Consider the following 26,505-nt stretch of genomic DNA (forward strand, 5'->3'; position numbering starts at 1 on the left):
CCCGACCCGCACCGGCCCCGCTCCGCCGCCTCGGGCCCTTCCCGGGCTCCGCGCCCTGACCCCGCCGATCCCCGGGCCCGGCGCAGCCGTCCTCCCCGGGGCCGCCTCCGGGCCGCCGGACCCTCACCGGAACCCGCGGCGGAGCTCGGAGCGCGCCCCCGGCACCCCGACCCCGCCGCTGCCCGGGCTGCTGCCCGTTCGGCCATGGCCGGCGGCGGGGCCCGGGGCGGGCGCGGGGCCCCTGAGCGCCCGGCAGCGGCGGGACCGGGCCGGCACCGAGCGCCAGGTGAGCAGGGACGGGGCGGCGCGTTCCGGGGCGGCGGAGCCCCGCTGTGCCCGGAGCGGGTCGCGCCGCTCCTCCCGGGGCCCCGCAGCCCGGCCGCTGCCCCGGGACCCCCCAGCCGGGCAGCGCGGGGCACCGGGCCGGTGTGTCCCCTGCGGCCGTGCCCGTCCCCACGTGTGGTGGTCCCGGGGCACTCGCGGGGTCACTGACGAGCCCCGTCCGTGTTCGTACGGCACAGCCATGTGTCACCACCGGGGTTCGTGTCACCAGGGGGTATCACCCTGCCCTGTCCCCACGGGCAGGTGCCCGTGTCCCCTCCCCATGCGGAGTCGCGGGGGTCCCCGTGGCACAGGTGACGCTGGGGAAACGCACGTGTGTCCCGGCAGGGTCACCGGGGCCACTGCCGGGCCCGCCGTGTCCCTCGGGTGCCGCGTCCCCTGGGCTGTGTCCCCGGCCCCGGGGGTGTCCCGGCCGCCCGGCCCGGGGATCCCCCGGCCCCCCCACCGTTCACCCTCCGGGGCTATTTTCGGGCTCCGCGGGTATTTTTGGCCTCGCGATGCGGGGCGGGTTGGGGACGGGCCGTGCCGATGTCACCCGCCGGGACACCCGATCCCGGGGGACGCGGCCGCTGTCCCCAGGGGCTGTTGCACAAGTGGGGTCGCGTCCCTCTTGCTGCACCAGCCCCGCGCCGTGAGTCAGCCCCGGACACGTGGGGCCGGACGGTGTCACCCGCGGCCACCGGCCCGGCCGGACACGGGCTGCGGCCACCGCGGGGGACGCTGGTGACGCGCGGCGCTGCGGGGCGGCGGTAAGGGCACCGGGGGGGTGGACGGGGGATCCCGTCCCCTTCCAGGAGTGGGGGTCCCACCCTTCCCCAGGGGGTGATGGTCCCATCCAAGGGTTTGGGGTCCCTTCTGAGAGTTTTGGGTCCCTTCCTCCCCTGTGGGGGGGCGTCCTCCTGCCCCAAGGTCCGGGGTCCTGCCCTGCCCCACAGGGGTGGGGGGTCCAGTCCTTCCCCGGGCGGGGTCCGCAAGGCATCGAGAGACCGCCAGGGCTCGGGACTTGTCCTGAGCTGGTCCGGGCTCGGGGGCGGTGTGTCCGTGGGGAGCGGGGTCTGCGGGCTGTCTGTGACACACGAGTGCGTGGGGAAGGGGCTCTGTGTGGAGGAAGGGGGTGGGGGCTGTGGACACACACGGGTCCGTGGGGAGAGGCGTCCCCCCCCACTCGGGCTGGGCAGCACAGCGTGGCCCGGGGAGGGCTGGGGGAGTATTGGGGTCCCTGGGACCTTGCAGGGGGTCCCTCCCGGGGAGCCCTGCGGGGTCGCGGCAGGCTCCGGCACTGGCCTGGCCGGTGGGACAGGACGGGCCGGTGGCAGCTGCGGTGTCACCTGCCCGCGGCCGGGGCCAGCTCAGGCCGCCCGAATTCGGGGCACGCGGGCGGCGCTGCGGCACCCCAGCGGCATTTCCGGTGCCCCACATCTGCCCCCGAGCCCTCCGCCCCCCGCCGGCCCCGGGGCGGCGGCCCCATGGCGGCGGTGGGCGCTCACCTTCCCCAGCAGGTGATGGCGGAGCAGGGAGAGGAGGACCGGGACTACCGGGAGTACCGGCGGCTGGAGGACTGCGAGGAGGACTCGCCCCCCGGCGAGGAGGAGGAGGAGCAGCTGCTGCTGCACGTCACTGAAGGACCGACAGGTACTGGGGTGCCGTCTGGCGCGGGATCCGCGTCCCATGGGCTGTTTGGGGACCCAGGAGGTGTTTCTGGGTCCTGGGTGGGGCGCGGGGGTCCCGGGGGGGGGCCGGTACCGCATTCCCACCTGACCCCCCCGTGTTTTTCCCCCCAGACTCGTGGCACCACATTAAGGACCTGGACAGTTTCTTCACTAAGATATCCTGGCACGGCCCCTGCTGGCACTGTGGGGGAGGGGGGGAGCATGGGGTGACTCTGGGGATGGAGGGGGATGACACGGGGGGTCCATCACCCCTTCATAGTGTCCTTAACCCCCCCACACATCTACCAGTTCCACCAGAGGAATGGCTTTGCCTGCGTGCTGCTCTCGGACGTGCTGGAGCTGCTGTAAGTGATGCCGCGTTGTTGTCACCGTGCGGTGCCAGGCGGCCGTGAGTGACCCCGGGCTCCTGCTGACCCCCCGTGCTCCCAGGCAGTTCCTGTTCGTGGTCACCTTCAGCACGTTCCTGCTGTGCTGCGTGGACTACGACGTGCTGTTCGCCACGCGCCCGCTCAACCACAGCCACGTCCCCGAACGCGCCAAGGTGACGCTGCCCGACGCCGTGCTGCCCGCCCCGCAGTGCGCCCGCAGGTGGGCACTCCGGGGACTCCGGTGCTCGGGGGGGCACCTGGGCTCCCAGCGGTGGGGGTGACACGCATGTCCCCAAAGGGTTGATGGCAGCAGGTGGCTGCGGCTCCTGCTGCTGCCTGCGTGGCTGTGCAGATGTGCCGGTGCCACCAGCGTGGCTTTGCGGGGCCAGGGTGCCACTGGTGTGGCTGCATCACGTCCTGGTGCTGTGGGTGACGTGTCCCCAGCAGTCTCTGAGGCTGCAGCTGGCAGTGAGGCGGTTGGTGGCACTGGTGACACCTGTGTTTCTGCAGGCCTCATGGCAGTGGGTGGCTGCTGCCTGCGAAGGGTTTGTTGGCCCTGCTGACACTTGTGTCCCCACAGGCTTTGTGTCAGCAGGTGCCTTCTGGTTCTGCTGGCACCACTGTGGCTGTGGGGGGGTGCCAGTGGCACTGGTGACACCTGTGTCTCCTTAGCAGGCTCTGTGGCACTGTTTGGCGGGTGGCCACGGGGGCTTGCTGGCACTGGTGACACCCGTGTCCCCGCAGGCTCCGGAGCAGCGGGTGGCTGCTGTTCCTGCTGGTGCTGGCGGGCGCGGTGTGGCTGTGCCGCCTGGTCACGGCGCTGCGGCGCCTCGTGGGCTACTGGGAGATCCGCAGCTTCTACATCCGAGCGCTGGGCATCCCCGCGGTGAGGGGCCGGGGCTGGGCTGGGGGCTGGGCTGTCAGGTGACACTGGGGAGGGCCGGGTCCGGGCTGGGCTGTCAGGTGACACTGGGGGAGCTGGGGACTGGGCTGATCAGTTGAAAAGTGTGATTACAGTTAGTTCTGCTATGAGGTTTGTTGTTGCAGGGAAGGCTATGTTAGTTAGGTTAGCTAGGAGTCGTCAGGTGGCTATGAGTGGTAGAAGGGGCTGAAGGCCTTGTGTAAGTAGGAGCATTCGGCTGTGGGTTCGTTCATAGCTGGTGTTGGCTAAGCAGAATAGTATTTAGGAGGTTAAGCCATGTGAGATTATTAGAATTATTGCTCCTGAGAATGCTCATTGGGTTTGCACCCCCAGAGGGGCTGGGGTCTGGGCTGGGTGAGACGGTGCCACTGGACCGTGCTGAGTGACACCAGTGCCGAGCAGCGCTGTGCTGTGCCATGGGTGCCCCGCGCCCATGGCCGTGCCATTGCCACAGGAGGAGCTGTGTAACCACAGCTGGCAGTCGGTGCAGGCCCGGCTGCTGGCCCTGCAGCGGCGCCAGCCCCTGTGCGTGCCGCGCCGGGAGCTGACGGAGCTCGACATCCACCACCGCATCCTGCGCTTCCGCAACTACACCGTGGCCATGGTCAACAAATCCCTGCTGCCCGTGCGCTTCCGCCTGCCGCTGCTGGGCCCCGTGGTGTTCCTGACGCGCGGGCTGCAGTTCAACCTGGAGCTGCTGCTGTTCCGCGGCCCGGCCGCGCTCTTCCAGAACACCTGGAGCCTGCGGCCGCAGGTGAAGCGGGCGGGCGCGCGGCGGGCGCTGGCGCGGGGCTGGCGCGGGCGGCCTGCTGCTGGGGTGGCCAACCTGGCGCTGTGCCCCTGCGTGCTGGGCTGGCGCCTGCTGCTCGCCTTTCAGCTACGCCGAGGGGCTGAAGCGGGCCCCGGGCAGCCTGGGCGCGCGCCGCTGGTCGCTCTACGCGCGCCACTACCTGCGCCACTTCAACGAGCTGGGCCACGAGCTGCAGGCGCGCCTGGGCCGCGGCCACGCGCCCGCCACCAGGTACATGGACTCGTTCAGCAGCCCGCTGCTGGCCGTGTCAGTGGCCGTGGTGCTGGCACGTGGCCAGTACGGTGTTGGTGTGGCGTTCTGTCGCCGTGGCCGTGGGTGCTGGGTCCCGTGGCTGGCCGTGGCTCATCGGTGTCAGGTCACGGTGGCCAGGTGGGTGCTGGATTGGAGGCCAGGTGGGTGTTGGGTACGGTGGCCAGACAGTGCAGCACATCCTGACGGCCATCACGCTGCTGGGCCTTGTGGTCACCGTGGCCAGGTGGGTGTTGGGGTCACGGTGGCCAGGTGGGTGCTGGGGTCACGGTGGCCAGGTGGGTGCTGGGGTCACGGTGGCCAGGTGGGTGTCAGGGTCACGGTGGCCAGGTGGGTGCCGGATTGGTGGCCAGGTGGGTGTTGGGGTCACGGTGGCCAGGTGGGTGTCGGGGTCACAGTGGCCAGGTGGGTGCTGGATTGGAGGCCAGGTGGGTGGGCCAGACTCCGCCGTGCCATGCGGGGCCGGGTGGGCAGCGGGGGGCTGAGGTGGGGCCCCGGCTGTGCCCTGCAGGTCCTTCATCCCGGACGAGCACGCGGTGTGGTGCCCGGAGCAGCTGCTGCAGCGGGTCCTGGCGCACGTTCATTACCTGCCCGAGCACTGGCAGGGCCGTGCTGGCCGTGCCGAGACACGAGCAGAGATGGCACAGCTCTTCCAGTACAAGGCGGTGCGTGCAGCCCCCCTCTGCCCGAGACCCTCCTCCCCAGGACCCCGCTCCCCTGGGACCCTCCTCTCCCCCCTGCTCCCCACCCCCAGCACCCCACAGACTGGGAGTCCCCATCCTGGGACCTTCCAGCCCTGGCACTCCCCACCTCAGGATCCCCAGCCTGGACTCCTCAGCACTGGGACCCCCTGCTCCAAGACCCCATTGCCCTGGGACCCCCTGTCGCAATCCCCTGCTCTGGGACCCCCCAGGACCCCTCAGATTGGGAGTTTCCCATGCCAGGGTCCCGTACCCTGGATCCCCCACGCTGGGACCCTCCTGCATCAGGGCTCCCCACTCTTGAGGCACCCCCATCCAGGAGCCTTCTTCTCTGGAATCCCCCAGGCTGAGATCCCTCCACCTCGGGCAGCCCAAGGACTGCCCTGCTCGGGACCTGCTGCCCTGTTACCCCCACCCTGGACATCTCACCCCAGGGCTTCCCAATCTGGGGTCTCTGCTGCCCCGGGACACCCCCCGATCCCTGTGCCCCCCCTGCAGGTTTTCATCCTGGAGGAGCTGCTGAGCCCCCTGGTGACACCCCTGATCCTCATCTTCGCCTTCCCCCCGCGCCCCTCGACATCGTGGACTTCTTCCGCAACTTCACGGTGGAGGTGGCGGGTGTGGGCGACATCTGCTCCTTCGCACAGCTGGACGTGCGCCACCACGGCAACCCCCAGGTGGGCACGGGGCCGGGCGGACGCTCCGGGGGCGTCCCTGCCGGGCTGGGCGTGCCACGTCCCTGTCCCCGCAGTGGCTGTCGGAGGGACACACGGAGGCGCCCCCGGAGCGCCAGGCGGAGCACGGCAAGACGGAGCTGTCGCTGATGCGCTTCGCCCTGAGCAACCCCCGCTGGCGGCCGCCGCCGCCCGCGCACCTGCTGCCGGCTGCCCGTCCCTGTGGCCGCCTAGCGCAGGTGTTTCTGACCCCGTGCGCGGCCCTGGCGGCCCTGTTGCCGAGCCGCTGCCCGCGTCCCTGCTGTCCGACTCCCCTGGCCCTGGCGGGGTGTGTGTGTGGGGTGTCCCCCGGGTGTTGTCCTCGGCCTACGGGTGTCCCCGCAGCAGTGAGCAGTGTCCTGGCGGCCGGGGGGTGTTTGTGTGTTCCTGACGGGTGTCCCCGCAGCGTTCCTGGCGGCGCGGGTGTGTTGTGTCCCGCAGTGTCCCGGCGTGAGCGTGTCCTGGCGGTCGGTTTTGTGTGTTCCCTGACGGGTGTCCCCGCAGCAGTGAGCAGTGTCCTGGCGGCCGGGGGGTGTGTGTGTGTTCCTGACGGGTGTCCCCGCAGCAGTGAGCAGTGTCCTGGCGGCCGGGGGGTGTTTGTGTGTTCCTGACGGGTGTCCCCGCAGCAGTGAGCAGTGTCCTGGCGGCCGGGTGCTGGTCAGCAGTGTCCCGGCGGCGGCGGCCGGGTGGTCGGGCCGGCGGCGGTGGTGTGCCTCGGCCCACATGATTGGGCGGGGGCTGGCGGCCAGCGGGCTGGTGGCCCGGGACCCGCGCTTCGGGCAGCCCTGCAGCACGGCCAGCGCCACCGCCAGCCTGCTGGCGTCCCTGCGGACCCCCCTGGGCACCTGCGCAGCCCCCGAGAGCCCTGCCGAGCACCAGGGCCCCGAGGACAGGTGGGACACGGCACGGGGGGCGTCAGGAGGGGGGACATGGGGGACAGGGCTGGGAAGGGTGTCAGGGGTGTCACTGAGGGGGTGGCATGGTGGGACGAGGGTCGGGAGGGGAGGGGAGGGGGTGTCATGGCAGCTCGGGGGCGTCGCAGTGGGAGGGGTGGCAGGAGGGATGCGGTGGCAGCTCAGGGGTGGCAGGAGGGATGCGGAGGCAGCTCGGGGGTGTCACAGCGAGGAGGGGTGGCAGGAGGGATGCGGAGGCAGCTCGGGGGTGTCACAGCGAGGAGGGGCGCTGCGGCGGGGCTGTCACCGCCCCTCCGGTGCCCCCAGGCCGGCGCTGAGCGAGTCGCGGCTGCGCAGCCTGAGCCGCTCGGCGCTGCTGGCCGAGGTGGCCTCTGCCGAGATGAGCCTGCACGCCATCTACCTGCACCAGGTGTGTCACCCGCCGTGCCCGGGGTCCCCTGCCCGCAGCACCCCGGGACACAGTGACACGGGTCCCTTGGGGCTCCCTGGTGTCCCTCTCCAGAGTGTCACTGTCTGCGTGCTCTGCCTGGCCCTGGTCCCTTGTCCCCCGTCCCTTGTCCCCAGTGCCATGCCAGGCTGTCCCCACCCTCCCTGGCCGGCTAGGTGACGCCCACCCTCCGTTCTCAGCCTGGCAGGGTGCTGGGGATGCGGCACCGCAGCTGGTGTCACCCGTGGTGCCCCTTCTGCCGCCCCTCTGGGGCTGGGGAGTGTCCCGGGCCGAGGGACCCCTGTCCTGCTGTCCCACGGGGGCTCCAGTGCCGGTATAGGGCTCTGCTGTGGTGGGGGGCTCCAGCAGCAATATGGGGGCTCTGGGGGTGCTCTGAGCACTCATCCTGGCTCTCTGCTCTTCCCTGCCCCCCCAGCTCCACCAGCAGCAGCAGCAGCAGCCGGAGGGCCCCCAGCCCGCGGGGGCACCCAAACACCCCTTTGTGACCACAGGTGAGCCCGGGGGGCTGGGGGGACACTGCTGGCACCCCCCACCACGGGGCTGGGCCTGGAGCCGGGCAGGGGGTCCTGACCCCTGACTCTGGAGGTCCTGACCCCCCTGTGCCCCCCAGGCTCGGCTGCCCGGGCCTCGCAGCTGCGGGAGATGCCGCTGGGCGGGTGGGCCGAGGAGGAAGAGGAGGAGGAGGAAGAGGAGACGATGACGTAGCCGGGCCCGGCGCCGGTGGGTGGGGACATGCGGGAGGGGGGAGCCCCGGGACTGGGACATGGAAACCTGCGGGGCTGGGAGATGGAACCCCCGGGGGCTGGGGGTACAGGGGCTCATGGCCTGGGACACGGAGGGGCTGGGGGACAGGGACCCCCGGGGCTGAGGATACAGGGACTCATGGCCTGGGACACGGAGGGGCTGGGGGACAGGGACCCCCGGGGCTGGGGGTACAGGGGCTCATGGCCTGGGACAGGGAGGGCAGGGGGACAGGGACCCCCGGGGCTGGGGTTCAGTGGGGCCTGGCTGCCACATGTGCCAGGGTCCCTAGGTTCTGGCGTGCCCAGTGTTGGGGTCCCCAAGTGCCAGGGACCCCAGTCTGGGGTCCCCACTCCGGGATCTCCACCCTGGGGTCCCTGCCCCGGGGTCCCTGCCTGGGGGTCCCTGCTGACACCCCGTTCCCTCTGCAGGGTCCTGGTTGTGCCGAGAGCCCCCGGAGGTGCCGGGGGAGCCGCCAGGGGCACAGTGGGGGGCTCGCCGTGCCCACTATGCTGCCAGGGGGCCCCTGTCTGTCAGAGCCCCCTGCCCGGGGCATCCCTGGTGCCCCCACTACGGCGCAGGGCCAGGGCTGCTGCCAGGGCCCCCCCAGGTGCTGTTTTTGGGGGGGACAGGGCTGGTGCCCCCCGTGGTGCCCCGAGCACCAGCTGAAATAAAGGTTTACAGAGGGGCTGTGCCCGCTGGCTGTGCCTGGGGCTGAGCTGGGGGTCCTGGGGGCGATGCCGTGGCAGTTTGGGGTGACACTGGGGGTCCCGGGGGGCGATGCCATGGATGGGGCCATGGCACTTTGCAGTGACACTGGGAGTTCTGGGCAGGTGGCAGCAGCGGGGCTGGCAGGGGGTGCGCTCACCTGCAGCCACACAGGTAGAAGCCACAGGACCACGGCCCTACCCCCATTTCCCACCCCTCAGAGCCACAGGTTGTGTCCTTTTGCCCCCCATTTCCCACCCCTCAGAGTCATGGGACAGTGGCTGTGTCCTTTTGCCCCCCGTTTCCCACCCCCGGTGTGTGGAGCGTGGCCAGGTGACCCCAGAGGTGTCACAAAGCCCGTCCTTCCCCGTGCCACCTCCCCTGCCCCCAGTGCCGCCCCAGGAGCCGAAGTGTCGGGCCGGGGGTATCAAAACTAAACCTTTACTGGGGGGTGGCGGGTGGGGGCACAGGCCCCCGTGTCCCCCGTGTCCCCCGCTCAGGGGCCGGGCCCCGGCGGGCGCCGCTCCTGCAGGGAGAAGGACTGGCTGCGGATGCGCAGGGCCACCTCCTGCGTGCGGAACGTCAGCCCGAAGATGTCCTCGTGGTAGCGGTTCTTGTCCTGCGGGACAGCCGTCAGGCCCGGGGCCGGCCGCCCGCGCCGTGTGTCCCAGGGGTGTCCCCGGGTGTCCCCTGGGTGTCCCGGTCCCAGCCCTTACCCTCAGCTCGCTGATGACGTCCCCCGCCTGGCCCAGCGTCATGTGGCCCTCCTGGGCCAGGATGTGCTGCACGGTCTGCAGCACCTCGGTGGCCATGGTGACATCCCCGCACACGTACATGTGGCCGCCGTGCTGGCAGAGCACCTGGTGCACCTCGGCTGCCAGCTGTGCCCGCAGCACGTCCTGCACGTACGTCTGGGGACACACAGGGACCGTGGCAGCCTGTCCCCGGGTCGCCATCCCCGCCCTGACCCTTTGTGTGCTGTCCCTGTCCTTGTCTGTGTCACCTGCAGCTCTGGCTTCGTGTCCCCCAGCAATCCCTGTCCCCTCCGTTTCCACCCTGTCCTTGTCCCCGGCTCCATGCCCACCCCAGCCCGTCCCCTCTCAGTCCCTCTCGGGCCCGCCCTGTCGCTGTCCCTGTCGCACCTTGGGGCTGCCGGGCTCTCGGGAGAAGGCGGTGAGCACCTGGCTGAGCGCGCCCTGCTGCCGCGCCTCCTCCATCTCCTCGCGGTAGATGTGGTCCAGGGCGGAGGAGCGGCACCCGAACACCAGCACCATGGGGCCCAGGGGGCCACCTGCAGGGGGACACTGGCCTCGTGTCGCCACAGCCCCGCTCAGCCCTGCCCCGCAGGCCCCTGTCCCCACGTCCCCGTGTCCCCGTGTCCCCAGTCTTCATCCCCTCCCCCTGTCCCCAATCCCTTCATCACTGTCACCACGTCTGTTGTCCTCCATCCCAGCGCCACCATGACCCTGTGCCCATGTCCCCATGTCCCTGTCAGCCCCGCATCCCTCCCATCCCCAGGTCCCTGTCCCTGTCCCCCCCTCCCCGCCCCCATGTCACTATTTCTCCATCTCCTTCTCCCAGCCCCCCCATGTCCCCTGTACCCTGCCCTCAGGCTGCCGTGTCCCCAGCCCCGCATGTCCCCAGCCCTGTGCCCCCTGTGCCCCCTGTGTCCCCCCGTGTCCCCTGTGTCCGCCGTGTCCCCTGTGTCCCCTGCATCCCCCGTGTCCCTGTATCCCCCGTGTCCCCCGTGTCCCCTGTGTCCCCCCGGTGTCCCCGGTCCCTGTCCCACCTCCGGCACGCAGCAGCTGCAGCCGGTGCTGCCAGAAGCTGCGGAAGGGCGCCACGCCGGTGCCGGGGCCCACGAGGATGCAGGGGGTGTCGGGGGCGGGCGGCAGCCGGAACGAGGGGGCCCTGCGGCATTCGGGGGTCACGGGGGGGCCTCGGGGCCAGCCCCGGCTGGGGGGGCGGGAAATGGGGCGGGGGGTGGGCTGGGGATGGGGGGGTAGGGTGGGACATGTAGGGGAGCAGTTGAGGGGGACAGACAGGGATGGGGACAGGGAGGGCAGGGACGGGGACAGGGATGGCAGGGACAGGGATGGCGGGCAGGGACAGGGAGGGCAGGGACGGGGACACGCGGCAGGGCAGCGATCCCTCACCCCCGGATGAAGGCTGGCACGGTGTCCCCCGGCTGCAGCCGCGCCAGCCACGTGGAGCAGACGCCGTAGTGGAGCGGACCCTGCCCGTCTGTGGGGACCAGAGGGGGCCGGTGGGGCTGTGGCGGGGGTCGGCCCCAAGGCAGCCCCTCACAGAGACCCCCGCAGGGCTGGGGGCCCCTCTGTGCCCGGATGGGGACCTGAAGATCCTCTGGGGACACTGGAGGTGCCCTGGAGCCCCTGAAGCCCCTGGAAGTGCCCTGAAGTGCCCCGGAGGTGCCCCAGAGGTGCCCCCGCCCGTGCCCACCCCGGCCCGCTCACTCTCGCTGTGGTAGGTGACCACGGCCACGGTGAGGTGGATCTCGCCCGGGTGGGCGCCGGGCGCGGAGCTGATGGAGTAGTAGCGGGGCTGGAGCAGCGGGAGCTGGGAGAGCAGCAGCGCGGCGGGCAGAGCCACGGACGGGAACTCGGCCAGCACCTCGGGCAGCGTCGGGCACCGGAACCACTTCCACTCCTCGTACAGCCGCGCGTCCTGCGGGCACCAGGCTGGCACAGCGGGCACCCCCAGCGCCGGGCACCGGGCACCCCCAGCGCCGGGCACCGGCCCGGGGAGCGGGGCAGCACCCCGGGATCCAGTGAGACAGCGGATCAGCACCCCGGGATCCGGGACGGGACCAGCACCCCGGTATCAGGGAGGGGATCAGCACCCCGGAGTCAGGGACGGGATCAGCACCCCGGAGTCAGGGACGGGATTCAGCACCCCCGGAGTCAGGGAGGGGATCAGCACCCCGGAGTCAGGGACGGGATCAGCACCCCGGTGTCAGGGACGGGATTCAGCACCCCGGTGTCAGGGAGGGGATCAGCACCCCGGGATCCCGACTGCGAGGTAACTGCCATCCCAGCAGCCCAGTATCGCAGCCGGAGAGGGGGGAGTCTCCCCAGTATCCCCCAGCCCCCCCAGCCCCTCTCCGGGTGGTGTCCCCCCGGCCCCCTGACCTGCGCCAGGCGCTGGAGCCGCTCCCGCTCCGCGGGGTCCCGCGCCAGCGAGCCCAGGAGCTGCAGGAACTGCGGCGTCGGGGGCGCCGCCACGTCCAGGTAGAAGGTGAGAGCCTGGGCCAGCGTGCAGGGGGGCAGCCGGGGCTGCAGCACCCAGCGGGGCCCGGGGCTGGACCCGCCTGCGGACGGGGGGACTGTGGCTCAGTTCTGTCCCATATCCTGCCCAGGGCCCTTCCTCTTTTCCGTCTTCCTCTCCTCCCTCCCCCCGCCAAGTCCCAACCCCTTTGTCTTCCTCTTCCTCACTCCCTTTCCATTCCTTTCCCCAGCCCCTTCCTCTCTCCTCCCCTGCCCCAACTTCTTCCCTTTCCCCTTCCTCTTCCCAAGCCTCAGCCCTTCCCCATCTTCCCGCGGTCCGTGGCGCCAGGACCCCCTCCTGTCCCCTCCTGTCCCCTCCTGTACCCTCCTGTCCCCCTCCCGTCCCCTCCTGTCCCCATCTTGTCCCCCTTCCTGTCCCCTCCTGTCCCCTCCTGTCCCTCCCGTCCCTCCTGTCCCCTTCTGTCCCCTCCTGTCCTCTCCTGTCCCCCTCCCGTCCCCTCCTGTCCCCATCCTGTCCCCCTTCTGTGCCCTCCTGTCCCCTCCTGTCCCCCCGCCCTCCTGTCCCCATCCTGTCCCCCTTCTGTCCCCTCCTGTCGCCTCCTGTCCCCTCCTGTCCCCGTCCTGTCCCCTCCTGTCTCCTCCTGTCCCCTCCTGTCCCCTCCTGTCCCCCTCCTGTCCCCCTCCTGTCTCCTCCTGTCCCCTCCTGTCCCCTCCTGTCTGCTCCGGCAGCGGTGGAGTCTCCACCACCCCTCTGTGACTGGGATCCTCCCAGTCCCCCCGTGCCCCCCGTACCTGAGGGCTCCCCTCAATCCCCCCGTGCCCCGGTACCTGAGGGGTTCCCCAATCCCCCCGTACCGGCGGGGTCCCCGTCGCGGCTCTCCAGGCCCAGGGGCTGCTCGGGGCCCGGCGGGTCCTCCACTCTGTCCAGCACGGCCCGCACCAGCTCCTCGCGGTTGGCGGGGAACACGCCCAGGTGGTCCCCGGGCAGGTGGGGCAGCCCCCCCGGCTCCGTGCAGCCCACCCGCACCAGCAGCGTCTGCCGGCTGCGGCCGGGGGTCAGGGGGCACGGGGGGCACGGGGGGCACGGGGGGTGCCAGGGGCACAGTGGGGTGCAGGAGGGGTCAGGGGGCACGGGGGCACGGGGGTGCCAGGGGCACAGCGGGGTGAGGCAGGGGTCGGGGGGGCACGGGGGAAAGCGGCCCCGGGGGTCCCGGCAGTGGGGGCGCCCTGCGGATGTGGGGACCCCGGGATGCCGGGAGAGCGGAGGGGGACGGAGATGCCGGGGGTCGAGGTGGGGGTCCCTGTGCGGGGGGAGCTCACCTGGACTCCTCGCTCTGCAGGTTCTCCACGGACAGCACCGAGCAGGGGAACACCTGGCGCTTGTGCAGCTGGGACAGCCCTGGGGGGCGCGGGGGGTCACGGGGGGGCCGGGGGCTGGGGACCCACAGGAGGGCGTGGGGAGGTTTGGGACACAGGGGGACATGTAGGGCTGGGGGACACAGCAGGGCTGGAGGGACTGGAGGGTGATGAGGGAATATGGAGGGGCTGGGGAGGAGCAGGGGTTTGGGGGGACACGGGGGGGATGGGGTCGAGCAGGGGTTTGGGGGGACACGGGGGGGATGAGGTCGAACAGGGGTTTGGGGGGACACGGGGGGGATGAGGTCGAACAGGGGTTTGGGGGGACAGGAGGGTCAGGGGGCAGGGAGGGTTTGGGGGACACGGGGATGGGCGTGAGGGGGGGAGCTGGGGGAACCAAAGGGTTTTGGGGAGGTCATGAGGGGACAGGGGTTTGAGGGACACGGGGGATGAGGTCAAGAGGGGTTTGGGGGGGACAGGAGGGTAGGGGGCAGCTGACCCCACAGAGCTGTGGGGTGGGGGGTTCCCCCAGGGTGCTCGGGGTGCTATAGGGCAGGGGTCGGTGAGAGGAGGGGGTGACACGGGGAGCCGGGGGGCCCCGGGGGAGGCGGTACCGGCCAGAGTCTCGGTGGCCTGGGGCTGCGGCACCAGCCGGTGCCTCTGGCGCTTCCAGCCCTGGCGGGGGGCGAACAGCTCCTCGGCGCCCCCCGCCCCGTCCCCCACGCAGAAGGTCTCGCAGGCAGCCTGGGGGCACGGGGGGCGCTGGGTGCCAGGCGGGGGGCTCTGGGTGCCCCCACCCCTGGTACCCGGAGGAGCGGGCGTGCCCAGGTGCAGAGCGGCCCCCAGCCCCCCCAGCCCCGTACCTGGAACACCTGGCGGGCCCAGGTGCGGAACGACTCCTCCTGGGCGCACAGCTCGTCGCCCTCGCCCAGGGGCAGCAGCCGCTCCCCGCCCAGCTCCTCCAGCCGCGTGTCCACGGCCCGCCCGAACGCGCAGAAGTGCGGGTACGCCCGGGAGCCCAGGCCGAACACCGCGAACCTGGGGGACAGGGGGTGAGGGTCCCCAGGGTGTGGGGGTGTGCCGGGACCCCAACCTGGGCACCACCAACCTGGGGGACAGAGGGTGAGGGTCCCCAGGGTGTGGGGGCGTGCCCGGGACCCCAACCTGGGCAGGGTCCCCAGAGCCAGAGGGGCCTGGCCATTATCAGGCCGTTACATGAGGGGGTCACGGGGGCACCTCGCGGCAGCTCCTGCCCCCGCCCACACCCGCAGGGCAGACGGGTTGGAGCTGATGGTGCCGGTGTGAGCTCCTGTACGGGGCACCCCAGCCCCAGCAGGGCAGCGTGCCCAGGCAAGGAACCCGTCTCAGTCCCTTTTCCCGTGCCCACCCCGTGCCCATCCCGTGCCCTCGGTACCGCAGGGCTCCCAAGGTTCCTGCACTGTCTGTGTTGCTCAGCTGCCGCCGCTTCTTCTTCCAGGAGGACACGAGCTGGTCGGACTGGGAGACGCTGTTGAAGCGCAGCTTGTAGCTCCTGGGGGTGTGAGGACGGTCAGGGGGGTCGGGGGGGTCCTGCCCCGGGCCCAGCAGGGACCCCCGGGACCCCCAGGTGCTCACATGGGCGGCTCCGCCTGGGAGGTGCCAGTGTAGGGCGATGTCATCTCCATCAGCGCCTTGGAGAAGCTCTGTGGGGGCAGGATGTCACCCCCACGTCCCATCCCATCCCATCCTCATCCCATCTCCATCCCCAGCCCCATCTCATCTCCAACCTCAATCCCATCCCATCCCATCCCATCCCATCCCATCCCATCCCATCCCATCCCATTATCCCATCCCATCCCATTATCCCATCCCATCCCATCCCATTATCCCATCCCATTATCCCATCCCATTATCCCATCCCATCCCATCCCATCCCATCCCATTATCCCATCCCATTATCCCATCCCATTATCCCATCCCATCCCTACCTCAGCACACTCTGGAGGGTCCCCGTTCCCAAACGTGCTGGTGACCACCAAGACCAGGCTCTCATGCTCCAGGGCCACCACGTCATACTCATCCATGCACAGCACCTTCATGGCATGGCAGGGTCAGGATCCCCCCACAGCGCTGCCCCTCCCCTCACCCCAACCCCACCGCGGGGCACTTGGGGGGCGGTGGGCGAGGGCAGCTGCCCCAGCCCTGCCCCTCTGTCCCCCGTGTCGCAGACCTTGGGGTCGAAGGCGCGGCGGAAGAGCTGGCACAGGTTCCAGGCGTAGGTCCGGGACTTGCCGGTCTCGGTGCCGTACAGGATGGTGGCCTTGACCCGCCGCGCCATCACCTGGCCCATCAGCTTGGCCGAGATCTTCACGGCGCTGCGGGGTCCCCGGGGCACCGTGGGGTCAGCACGGGATCCCCGGGATCCCAGAACTCCCACGGGACCCCCGGGGTCCTGGGGTGCACCTACTTGGCCACCTCCTTGAAGGTCTTCCTCCGGGTGACAGTGGTGCCCTTGGACACGTAAACCTTCCAGGCGTCGGGCTGGGGGCGGCACGGGGCGGTTGTGGGGCAGGGGGGCCGGGGGGGCATTGTCAGGGGAGGGATGGGGGTCTGTGGGATTGGGGAGTGGGGGCTTGGCTGTGGGGAAGGGGGTCGGGGGTCTGTGGGATTGGGGAGTGGGGGTTTGGCTGTGGGGAAGGGGGGTCGGGGGTCTGTGGGATTGGGGAGTGGGGGCTTGGCTGTGGGGAAGAGGGTCGGGGGTCTATGGGGCAGTCCCAGAATGTGAACTGGGGCTCATGGGGAGCGCTGGGGCACTGAGGGCTCCTGGGGGCTGGAAGGCTCCCAAGGGGCTGCGGCAGAGCCCCAGCTGGGGCTGGCCTGTCCCAGGGGCGCTCAGGGGCTGCTGGGGCTGCCCCGGGGGCCGCTGCGGGGTGGGGCAGAGGGCTGGGGGTCCCGCAGGGATCAGCGGTGCCCAGGGCAGCCCCTGAAGGTCCTGGGGGCTCCAGGGGCTCCGTGCCAGCCGACCGGGGGGCTCAGTGCCCTGGGGCTGCACCTCCAGCCCTGGCAGGGGGCACGGGGGCTGGGGGGGCAGCGAGAACCTGTGGGTCCAACCCCCCAGCCGGCAGCAGGAGCGGGCTGTGGGGCAGATCTGTGGGGCAGGATCTGTGGGGCAGGATCTCTGGGACAGATCTGTGGGGCAGAAGCTGTGGGGCAGGATCTGTGGGGCAGGATCTGTGGGGCAGATCTGTGGGGCAGGAGCTGTGGAGCAGGAGCTGTGGGGCAGATCTGTGGGGCAGACCTGTGGGGCAGACCTGTGGGGCAGATCTGTGGGGCAGGAGCTGTGGGGCAGATCTGTGGGGCAGAAGCTGTGGGGCAGGAGCTGTGGGGCAGGATCTGTGGGGCAGGGGTCCCACCTGGTAGCGGAAGGCGGGGCTCAGCTGGTAGTTGACCATCTCCTGGTGGAAGACGGGGGTGAGGCTGCCCGAGAGGGGCGGCACGATCCAGGCCCAGTCCGCGGGACAGCCGCCCCGCGCCCGCCCCTCGGCCGCCAGGTGCTTCATGAAGGACTCGGTGGCCGCGTGGTGGTCCACGATGGTCACCTGGGCCACCTGCGGGGACAGGGGGCGCTGGAGACGGGCATGGGGGGCACAGGGGTGGGGGGTTCCCGTGGCCCGGCACGGGGGGCTCCAGCACTGAGAGTGTCCCGGCACGGGGGGTCCCAGCAAGGGGACTTCCAGGAGTGTGGGGGTCCCGGCAGTGTGGGGGTCCCAGCAGTGTGGGGGTCCCGGCAGTGTGGGGGTCCCGGCAGTGTGGGGGTCCCAGCAGTCTGGGGGTCCCGGCACGGGGGGTCTCAGCAGTGCGGGTTCCCAGAACGGGGGTCCCAGCAGAGCGGGTCCAGAATGGGGTCCAGCAGGTCGGTGCGGGGGGCGGGGTCCCAGCAAGGGGGATCCCAGCAGTGCGGGGTTCCGAGAACGGGGGTCCCAGCAGAGCGGGGGTCCCAGCAGTGTGGGGGTCCCAGAACGGGGGTCCCAGCAGCGGGGGTCCCAGCAGTGTGGGGGTCCCAGCAGTGTGGGGGTCCCAGCAGAGCGGGGGTCCCAGCAGTGTGGGGGTCCCAGAACGGGGGTCCCAGCAGAGCGGGGGTCCCAGCAGTGTGGGGGTCCCAGCAAGGGGGATCCCAGCAGTGCGGGGTTCCACGGGGGCGCAGGGTCCCAGCAAGGGGGTCCCAGCAGAGCGGGGGTCCCAGCAGTGTGGGGGTCCCAGCAGTGTGGGGGTCCCAGCAAAGCGGGGGTCCCAGCAGAGCGGGGGTCCCGGCAGTGTGGGGGTCCCAGCAGTGTGGGGGTCCCAGAACGGGGGTCCTGGCACGGGCAGTCCCAGCACGGGGGGTCCCGGCACACGGGATCCCAGCCGCACGGGGGGTCCCGTTGCTGCGGGTCCCACGGGGTCCCACCTGGAAGCTGTGCAGCACGGCCACGTTCACTTCTACAGCTGCCCGGTCCTTCCAGAGGGATGAGCTGGTTCCCGTGTCCAGCCCCATGCGCTGGGCCACCTCCTGCGGGGGTCAGCAGGGCAGGGTTGGCCAGGGGCCAGCCAGGGGTCCCCGAGGGGTCCGGAATGGGGTCCTAGTGGTGTCCCGCTCGGGGTACCAGAGGGTTCCAGGGGGGATCCTGGGGGAGGTCCCAGCAGTGATCCAAGCATTGTCCTGGTGGGGGTTCCGGGGGGTTCTGATGGGGGTCTCTGGATGGGCCTGAAGGGGGTCCCAGAGTGGTCCCGGTGGGGGTCTCTGGGGGGTTCCGGGGGGCTCAGTGTGGATCCCAAGGGAAATCTTGGGGACTAACGGGGGCTCCCAGGAGGGGTCCTGGGGGGACCCCAGTGGAGTCTCAGGGCTGTGCCTGTGGGCTCCAGGGTTGTCCCTGTGGGGTCCCAGTGCAGCCCCGGGGTCCCAGTGTGGTCCCAGTGCAGCCCCGGGGGTCCCAATGAGGTCCCAGTGCAGCCCCGGGGGTCTCTGTGGGATCCCTGTGCAGCCCCTGGGTCCCAGTGCAGTCCCGGGGTCCCAGTGCAGTCCCGGGGGTCTCTGTGGGATCCCTGTGCAGCCCCGGGGTCCCAGTGCAGCCCCGGGGTCCCAGTGCAGCCCCGGGGGTCTCTGTGGGATCCCTGTGCAGCCCCTGGGTCCCAGTGCAGCCCCGGGGTCCCAGTGCAGCCCCGGGGGTCTCTGTGGGATCCCTGTGCAGCCCCTGGGTCCCAGTGTGGTCCCAGTGCAGCCCCGGGGGTTCTGTGGACTGTGCAGTGGTCAGTGCAGGTGTGGATGTGCGTCCAGTGCAGGGGGTCTGTGTCTGTGAGCGGGGCCAGTGCAGCCCCGGGGTCCCAGCGCTGTCCCGCGGTGCCTGTGCTCACGGGCAGCACGTCGTAGCGGTGGCGGTCGCAGAGGTTGCGGGAGCCGATCTCGGTGCCCATGTACCAGCCGTTGAAGGGCGCCGCGGGGAACTCGAGCCCCCCGATCTCCAGCAGCAGGTTGGCCACGGCCGGCAGGGCGTGCCAGCGCAGCCCCAGCTCCGAGAACCACTCCAGCCTGGGGGCACGGGGGCTGTGGCCGCTCCCGCACACCCACAGCGGCCCCAGAGCCCCCAGAGCGGGCACCCGGCCTGCATCCCCCCGCATCCCACCCGGGGAGGGTCAGCACGCCCGTGCTCCGTCAGGGGGGACCAGCACCCCAGTACTCCGGGATCCAGCCCAGGAGGGGTCAACAACCCGGTACCCCAGCCCGAGAGGGCGCCGGCGTTCCAGCGCCCGTCAGGGATGGGATCGGACCCGCGGCTGCTCCCTGTCCCCAACCTCATCCCCACTCCATCCCCTCTCCAGACCCCACAGCCCTCCCTGTCCCCACCCTCATTCCCCACTCCTTCCCCTCTCCAAAGCCTCCCCCTGGGACTCCAGCCCGGGTCACCGGGCCAGTCCCTTGGCCCGGGAGGTTGCGGGGCTCACAGCCGCACTCACGTGGGGTGGTGCAGCGGCACCTCGAGCACCAGCTCCGGGGGCAGCGGGAACAGCTCGGGGGACTCGTCGGGGCCCTGCAGCAGCAGCGGCAGCACGTCGAAGCGGCCCCCGCCGGGGCTCCAGCCGTGTTGGATGCAGAGCTGGGGGGGACAGCGTCAGGGAGAGGCTCCAGGAGGTGTTTGGGGGGCGCGGGGATTGGGGGGAGATGAAGGGATGGGGGGGATGGAGGGGGATGGAGCAGTATGAGGGGGGAAAAGGGAGAGAGACAAAGCGGGAATGGAGGGCGGCATGTAGGGGATGGGGATGGAGGGGGAAGGAGGAGGGGTGGGGAGGCGGTGAGGGGTCCTGGGGGCGCAGGGGTCCCCCCACCTCGGTGATGTCCACGTTGGCAGGGTCGCCCCGCACGGAGCCGTCGGGCTGCCGATAGCCCGCGTAGCGGATCAGCTGCGGGTTCCAGATGCGGAAATCGCCGCGGCCCGGAGCCCGCGGGGGGAAGATGGTGATGGCGGACCTGGGGGGCCGGGGGGGCCGTCAGGGACACCCTGCGGCCGCGGGGGCCGGGGGGCGCCGGGGGATCCTCACCGGATGTTGCCGCGGTTGGTGGCGAACTGGATGTGGGAGCAGAGGAGGCTGAACATCTCCGCCAGCCCCGCGCAGTCCCGGGCATCGAACACCTGCGGGGGACAGGGGGTGCGGGGGACCCTGCGGGCAGCTGGCACGGGGGAGCCCCCGCGGGGGTTCCCGTCCTTTGGGAGGGGATCCCCATGGGGCGGGGGTGCCGTGGGGTCTTTCTTGGGACGGGAGCTCCCTGTGAAACCGGGGTCCCATAGGATGGGGCTCCGTGAGTCAGGGTTCTCTGCTACAGGTGCGGGGCAGGGTCTCTGTGGGGTGGGGTGGGGGTCACCCCAGGACACGGGACATGGGATGGGGGTCCCCGCGGTGTGGGGGTGACCATGGGGGCGTTGGTGCCTGTGGGTACCCGTGAGATGGGGTGGGGTGAGTGGGGCTGCCTCTGCTCTGGTGTCCCCGCGAGGTGGAGGTGTGCCGTGTCCCCGTGGCTGCGGTGGGTGAGGGTCCCGCACCTGCAGCTTGTTCCACTGGATGCGGCCGACGCAGCGCGCCGCGTTCCGCCAGGCCTGCTTGGCGCCGAACGTCAGCTCGGGCTCCCGCAGCCGGTACGAGCCCGAGGCCGCGATGTCCGCGGCCACCTCCCGCAGCCGCTGCGTGTGTGCCGGGGAGTTCTCCCTGCGGGGACACCCTCAGCACCCACAGACTCCGGGAGCGCCCCCCAGCACCCCCAGACACGGGCACCCTCGGGGGTAGGGGGGCCAAGCAGCCACAGGGGTGTGGGGTGCTCTGGGGCAGGGACTAGGATATGGGATGTTCCAGGGCAGGGATGGGGGATCTGGGGGTATTTGGGGGAGAGGTGGGGACATGGGGCACCCCAGGGCACGTCAGGAGCTATGGGGGGGGTACTCTGGCCTGCAGATGGGGGTGTGGAGTGCTCTGGGCAGGGACGGGGCTGGGGGTGCTCTGCAGCAGGGGTGGGTTTGGGGGTGTCCCAGGACAGGGACAGGGATGTGGAGGTGTTTTGGGCAGGGCTGGGGCTGTGGGGTGCCCTGGGGCTGTGGGGTGGGTTTGGGGGTGTCCCAGGACAGGGACAGGGATGTGGAGGTGTTTTGGGCAGGGCTGGGGCTGTGGGGTGCCCTGGGGCTGTGGGGTGCCTTGGCTCAGGGCAGGTCCAAGCTGTGGGGTGCTCTGGGGTGGAGATGGGGCCTTGGGGTGCCTGGGGCAGGGCTGGGGCTGGGCTGCGGGTGCCCGTGCCCGCTGAGGCGGTGCCCGTGCCCGCTGCGGGGTCCCGTCCGCGCTCACCGCCGCAGGGACACGTAGTACTGGGTGATGAAGTCCCGGGCCAGCTCCAGCAGCTCCTGGGGCGGTCGCGTCCCCTCGGGGGTGGGGGCGGGCAGCGGCCGCGGCAGCACCAGCGAGCCCAGGCAGCGCAGCCCCGAGCAGGGCAGCTCCTGGGGGGGCACCGGGTGACCCCGGGACAGACCTCCCGTCCCTGTATCCCCTCCCGCACCCTGCCGCGCCCCGTCTGTCACCCCACAGACCTGCACCCCAGCCCTGCCCCCTGACTGCCCCCCATCTGCCTCCTGCCCTGCAGCCCCCCAGCCCGCAACTCCAACCTGCCCCGCCATCCGCCTGCCGCTGTCCCTGCCCTCCTCCCGCCTTTCCCCCTTCAGCCGCACACCCCACTGCCGTGGCCCTATGCCCGTGTCCCCATGCCCGTGCCCCACTCCCGTGCCCCCACTCCCGTGCCCCCTCTCTCGTGCCCCCCAGCCGCTGCCTCGCCCCGGACCTGCCCGGCCGTGGCGCACAGCGTGTCGTAGCTGATGCTCCCGGTCTCCCAGTTCTTCAGGCGGGCGAAGCGGGGCGGCTCGGCCGGGGAAGAGGGCACGGGGCTGGGGGGTGACACGGGGCACCCCTGAGACCTGCCCGGGCACGGGGGGCCCAGCCGGGGGTCCCGGGGGACGTGGGGAGGAACGCGTGTCCCCTCCGCCCTTGCTCCCGCGGCTCGGGCACCGGGACCCCGGGGTGGGACAGGAGGGCTCCGGGGGAGGGGAGCAGCGGCTGGGCTGTGGCGGGGACAGAGGGGCAGGTCCGGGGGCTCCCCCAACACCTGGGGCTCCTGGGGGTGCCAATGCACCCCCTGGGGATGGGGAGCGGCAGGGAAAGGAGGGCAGGGGATGGGGAGGCTCAGAGGATGGGGGGGCCTCGGAGCGGGGGGCAGAAGCTGGGGGGCTGAGCCGGGGGGATCAGGGGATGCGGGGATCGGGGGACGGGGGATCAGGGGATGGAGGGGGAGGCGAGGGTGCGGGGGGATGGGGGATCAGGGGATGGAGGGCTGAGCTGGGAAGTCAGGGAATGGGAGATCAGGATATGGGGGACTGAGTCGGAGGGGTCAGGAGTTGAGGGGTCAGAGGAGGGGGCGCGGGGCGTTCCTGGCCCTCGTGTGAGTGTGAACAATGGCCATGAGTCAGAGCGGGCTCCGGGCCACCGCGGGGGGGAGGACACGACACGCCCCCGTCCCACTCCTGTCCCTTCCGAGCCCCTCCGAGCTGTGGGGTCCCCGCGCCTCCATCCCCACCGGACCCCACAGACCCCTCCCCATATATCCCCCATGTGCCTCCAGGCGCCGCTCGCCCCAGCGCACCCCCGTGGGTCCCCGGGCCGTGCCGTGGGACAGCAGACACTGTCACGACGCCACGGGCAGCGGGCACAGCGCTCTGCTGCCGGCGGGCTCCGTGTTCTGCCCCAGTGCCCCGCGCCAGCCCCCCCATCGGCGACACCCCCGCGGCCGGGACACCCCCACAGCGGGGACACCCCTACAGCGGGGACACCCCTACAGCGGGGACAGCCCCACGGCCGGGACAGCCCCACGGCCGGGACACCCGCACGGCCGGGACAGCCCCACAGCCGGGACAGCCCCACGGCCGGGACACCCGCACGGCCGGGACAACCCCACGGCCGGGACACCCGCACGGCCGGGACAGCCCCACGGCCGGGACACGTCTCCGGTGGACTCGGGCCATGTGCGAACGTCCCCGCGAGCGAGGAGGGGGTCCCCGACGAGGCTCGGAGCTGCGGCAGGTGAGTGCCGGTGCCCCGGTGCCCCGTCCGTCCTTCCCAGCCCGTTCTCCCCCGTCCCGCCTGGGCTCCTACCTGGGGGGCTCGGTGACAGCGGCGGGGGCGGCGGTGACAGGGGGGTCCTCGGGCGCGGGGCCGCGCGGGCGCGAGCAGAGGCCGAGGCCGGGGCAGGCGCGAGGGGCTCCGGGCAGGACCCCCGGCAGGTTCCCCATCGCGGCCCCTCTGAGCCGGGAGCGGCCGCTTCCCGCTTCCTACTGCCCGGGGAAGTGGTGACGAGACCGCGACGCCCCCGCCCCGCACACAATGGGCACCGCCACCTCCACCGTCACCTCCACCTCCACCGCCACCGCCACGTGGCGTGGGACACACCGGGGACCCCGCCGCGGGGAGGGAACCCGATCTGCCCCGCGGCCCCTGGCATGTGGCCGTGGGGAGGGAGCGATGGCACCCGGAGAGGGGACACGGCACTCACGGGGGGACGTGGCCTTGGGGGGACTTGGGAGCACACATGGCACCCGGTGGGACACAGCCCTGGGGGGGATATATGGCCCTGGGGGGATATATGGCCCTGGGGGGCACGCACAGCACCCAGAGGGGGGACACATGGCACCTGAGGGGGACACAGCGCTGAAGAGGACATGGCACCCACGGGAACATGGAACTGGGGGGACACACGTGGCGCCGGGGGAACATACACATGGCTCTGGGGTGGACATGGCACCCTGGGGACACAGCGATGGCACCCAGAGGGAGGCCACAACCCTCATGGGGGACACACAGCACCTGGGGGGCCGCAGTGGTGGCAGGGACCCCCACCCTGGGCACAGGACACCGTATCCCCCACACCTTTTCCCCGGGCGATTGGGTGCCCCGGGGGGGTCTCGGGCCGCCCCCAGCCCCCGGCCGTGGGGCGGATGTCCTGCGGGACCCCCCCACTTCCCGCTGCTTCCACCCAGTTCCGGCCATTGACGCGCCGGGCGCTGCCGGGGACCCCCGGGTCAGCACCCCCGGGGGAACCGGCCGGGGGGGCTGAACCCCGCGACCCCCCCGGGGGGCCCTGGGAAGCCGCGCGGGTGGGGGGGGCTCACCCCAGCTGCCGGCGGGGAGGGTCCCACGGCGACCCCGGAGTGGGGCGGGGGTCGTGGGGGTCGCGGAGGTCGCGGGGTGGGGTCCGGGACGGGGGTGCTGTTGGGGTGCGGGGGTGCGGGGTGCCCCGGGTCCCGGCGGGTGACTCCCCCCGGAGGTCGAGGAGGGGCGCAGCCCGCGGCTCACGCAGCGACGGGAAACCGCGCCCGGTGCCGGCGCGGCGGTTCCTTCCTGCGGGGGGAGAGCGGGGCGGGGCACCGGGGGGCGCGGGGCGGCACCGGGGCACCGCACGGGGGCACGGCCGGGCCGGGGGCGCCGCAGGGACCCCCGGGGGGACACGGGGCGCGGCTCCATCACCCCGTCTGGGGGATCCCGGGTCGCCGCCGCCGCGGGCCGTGGGGCGGGACGGGCCTGTCGGTCACGGCAGAGCGCCCGCCGGATCGTCCGCCCTGCCCGGGGGTAGGACTGGGTCACGGGCGGGCGGGGGGATGGGGTCAGGCCTTGACCCGGCCCAGCTCCCCCGCCCCACAGCCCCGCCAAATCCACAGCGTCCCCCGTGCGGCGGCCTCGTCCAGCCCCACATCCCCCCGTACCCCACAGCCCCCCGTACCCCACATCCCCCCGTACCCCACATCCCCCCGTACCCCACAGCCCCCCGCACCCCCCACATCCCCCGTACCCCACAGACCCCCGCACCCCACAGCCCCCCGTACCCCACAGACCCCCTGTACCCCACAGACCCCCGCACCCCACATCCCCCCGTACCCCACAGACCCCCGCACCCCACAGACCCCCGTACCCCACAGCCCCCCGCACCCCACATCCCCCCGTACCCCACAGACCCCCGTACCCCACAGACCTCCTGTACCCCACAGACCCCTGTACCCCACAGACCCCCCATATCCCACAGCCCCTCGCCCGGCTCGGCTGAGCCCCGCTTGATCTGCTCAGTCCGGTCACATTTGGTCGGACTTGGTCGGTCTGGTCAGTCCAGTGGACCCATTTGTGTCCCGTCGGTCTGGTCAGTCCAGTCGTTCCATTTGTGTCCGGTCGGTCCATTCGGGTCCGGTCGGTCCCGGTCGGTCCATTCGGGTCCACTCGTGCCCGCTCGGGCTCGTTTGTGGCCATTGAGAGCCGCTCGCAGCCGGTCGGTCCAGCCGGTCGGGTCGGGACTGGCCGGAGCCGGTCGGGTCCGGTTGGCAGAGCCAGCCCAGCCGGTTCCGTCGGTCTGTTCGGGGCCGTTCGGGTTCGGTTGGTCCGTTGGGGTCCGGTCACCCCGGTCGGTCCCGGCGGTCGCGGCCCCGGGGCCGGAGCCATTTTCAGCACCTGGGACAGAGACCGGGAGCATCCGGGGCAGCGCCGGGCTGGGACTGAGACCGGGACCGGGCTGGAACGGCGCGGAACCGGCACCGGGACCTGGGCTGGACCGGGCTCTGACCGGAACTGACTCCAGCGCCGGAAGAGAACCGGGCCCGGATGAGGCTGACGTGGGACTGGGATCGGCACTGGGACCAGAACCGCGGCTGGGACTGGGATTGGTCTGGACTGGGACAGAGCCGAGACCCTGACTGGGCTGGGGCTGATCTCTGATTGCGACTGGGACCAGAACTGGGCCAGAAACGGACTGGGAGTGAACTGGGATTGCATTGGACTGTGAAGGGACTGCACTGGTCTGGAAGTGGACAGGGCTGGAGTTGGAACTGGGACCAGGGCTTGGACTGGACTGGAACTGAGATTTGGACTGGATGGAGACTGGTACTGGGACCAGACTGGACTGGGACTGCAAAAGGGACTGGGATTAGGATTTAACCAGGACTGGGACTAGACTGGGGCTGGGACTGGGACCACAACTGGACAGGACAGGGACTGGATGAGGTCTGGGCTGAGAGTGGCACTGGACAGGACTGGGAGTGGGACAGGAACTAGAACTACGACAGAGACTAGAATTAGAGGATAGAGATTAGGACTAGGCTGGGATCGGGCCTAGGGCAAGGGCTGGCCTGGGGCTAGTACTGGGGCTGATGCTGGAACTAGCTGGGAAGAGGGTTAGGCTGGGCCGGGATGGCAGGGCTGGGGGGGGAGGCTCCCCCCAGGACCCAGCCGGGGCCATGCCGGGAAGCTCTGCTGCTGCCCCACATGGCCCCGCGTCCCTGTGTCCCACTGTCCTGGTGTGCCAGTGTCTCCATATCCCGCCGTCCCAGTGTCGCAGTGTCCTTTATTCTGTGTGTGCTTTATTCTGGTGTCTTGGTGTCCAAATGTACCCATGTCCGTGTGTCCCAGTGTCCTGATGTCCTGGTGACCCAGTGTCCCCATGTCCCCATGTCCTCACGTCCAGGCGTGCCCATGTCCCGGTGTCCCTGTGTCCCGGTGTCCCACCGGTCCGGGTGTGTGGCCCGGCTGCAGTGCGGGGCTGTGACCGGAGTGTCCCCCGGGGGTCGCGGGGCGTTGCGTGGATCCGAGGAGGGGGCGTGTCCCGGTACCAATGGGCGTGGCCAGGGCGTGGCCAGGGCGTGGCCAAGGGGCGCTCTGGGCGCCCCCGGGCGGGGCGGGGCGGGGGTCCCGGGCCCCCCGCGGCCATTGGCTGCGCCCGCGCTGGCCCCGCCCCGGCCCCGC

At 71.6% G+C, this 26,505-nt stretch overlaps 2 protein-coding genes across 2 annotated transcripts; one reads left to right on the top strand and one right to left on the bottom strand.

Annotated features, from left to right (window-relative positions):
* Positions 1 to 1,103: 1,103 nt before the first annotated feature.
* ATG9B (autophagy related 9B) lies at positions 1,104 to 8,562 on the top strand. The gene is given in 17 exon segments (XM_030943311.1): positions 1,104 to 1,974; positions 2,124 to 2,167; positions 2,292 to 2,356; positions 2,442 to 2,600; positions 3,125 to 3,266; positions 3,757 to 4,172; positions 4,174 to 4,402; positions 4,530 to 4,588; positions 4,874 to 5,027; positions 5,562 to 5,631; positions 5,634 to 5,740; positions 5,815 to 5,997; positions 6,413 to 6,669; positions 6,997 to 7,099; positions 7,554 to 7,629; positions 7,749 to 7,858; positions 8,311 to 8,562. Coding segments are annotated over 16 exon segments (2,325 nt in total). The 5' UTR covers positions 1,104 to 1,808; the 3' UTR covers positions 7,844 to 7,858; positions 8,311 to 8,562.
* Positions 8,563 to 9,019: 457 nt separating this feature from the next.
* Positions 9,020 to 22,935, bottom strand: NOS3 (nitric oxide synthase 3). Its single transcript, XM_030943301.1, has 26 exons — positions 22,882 to 22,935; positions 21,518 to 21,620; positions 21,031 to 21,179; positions 20,241 to 20,403; positions 19,741 to 19,832; positions 19,528 to 19,669; positions 19,159 to 19,298; positions 18,559 to 18,733; positions 17,615 to 17,716; positions 16,581 to 16,775; positions 15,635 to 15,708; positions 15,398 to 15,542; positions 15,156 to 15,260; positions 14,803 to 14,870; positions 14,603 to 14,719; positions 14,052 to 14,226; positions 13,803 to 13,932; positions 13,153 to 13,231; positions 12,688 to 12,875; positions 11,737 to 11,915; positions 11,062 to 11,272; positions 10,744 to 10,831; positions 10,377 to 10,498; positions 9,730 to 9,878; positions 9,304 to 9,498; positions 9,020 to 9,206 (listed from the first exon to the last, which is right to left on the bottom strand). Exons 5-26 carry the CDS (start codon positions 19,794 to 19,796, stop codon positions 9,084 to 9,086), a joined length of 2,958 nt encoding a protein of 985 aa, XP_030799161.1. The 5' UTR covers positions 19,797 to 19,832; positions 20,241 to 20,403; positions 21,031 to 21,179; positions 21,518 to 21,620; positions 22,882 to 22,935; the 3' UTR covers positions 9,020 to 9,083.
* Between the last annotated feature and the right edge of the window lie 3,570 nt (positions 22,936 to 26,505).

The sequence above is a fragment of the Camarhynchus parvulus genome, chromosome 2 (assembly GCF_901933205.1).
Source record: "Camarhynchus parvulus chromosome 2, STF_HiC, whole genome shotgun sequence".
NCBI classification, from domain to species: domain Eukaryota; kingdom Metazoa; phylum Chordata; class Aves; order Passeriformes; family Thraupidae; genus Camarhynchus; species Camarhynchus parvulus.

What these genes read in the sequence shown, in the direction of transcription:
- NOS3 (XM_030943301.1), bottom strand. Translation starts at nt 19,796, where the DNA reads ATGTTCAGCCTCCTCTGCTCCCACATCCAGTTCGCCACCAACCGCGGC. An exon ending in CTGCAGAGCGAGGAGTCCAG is followed by an intron (nt 12,876 to 13,152) that starts GTGAGCTCCCCC and finishes CCCCGGCCGCAG; the next exon opens with CCGGCAGACGCTGCTGGTGC. An exon ending in GAGAGCCCGGCAGCCCCAAG is followed by an intron (nt 9,499 to 9,729) that starts GTGCGACAGGGA and finishes GTGTGTCCCCAG; the next exon opens with ACGTACGTGCAGGACGTGCT.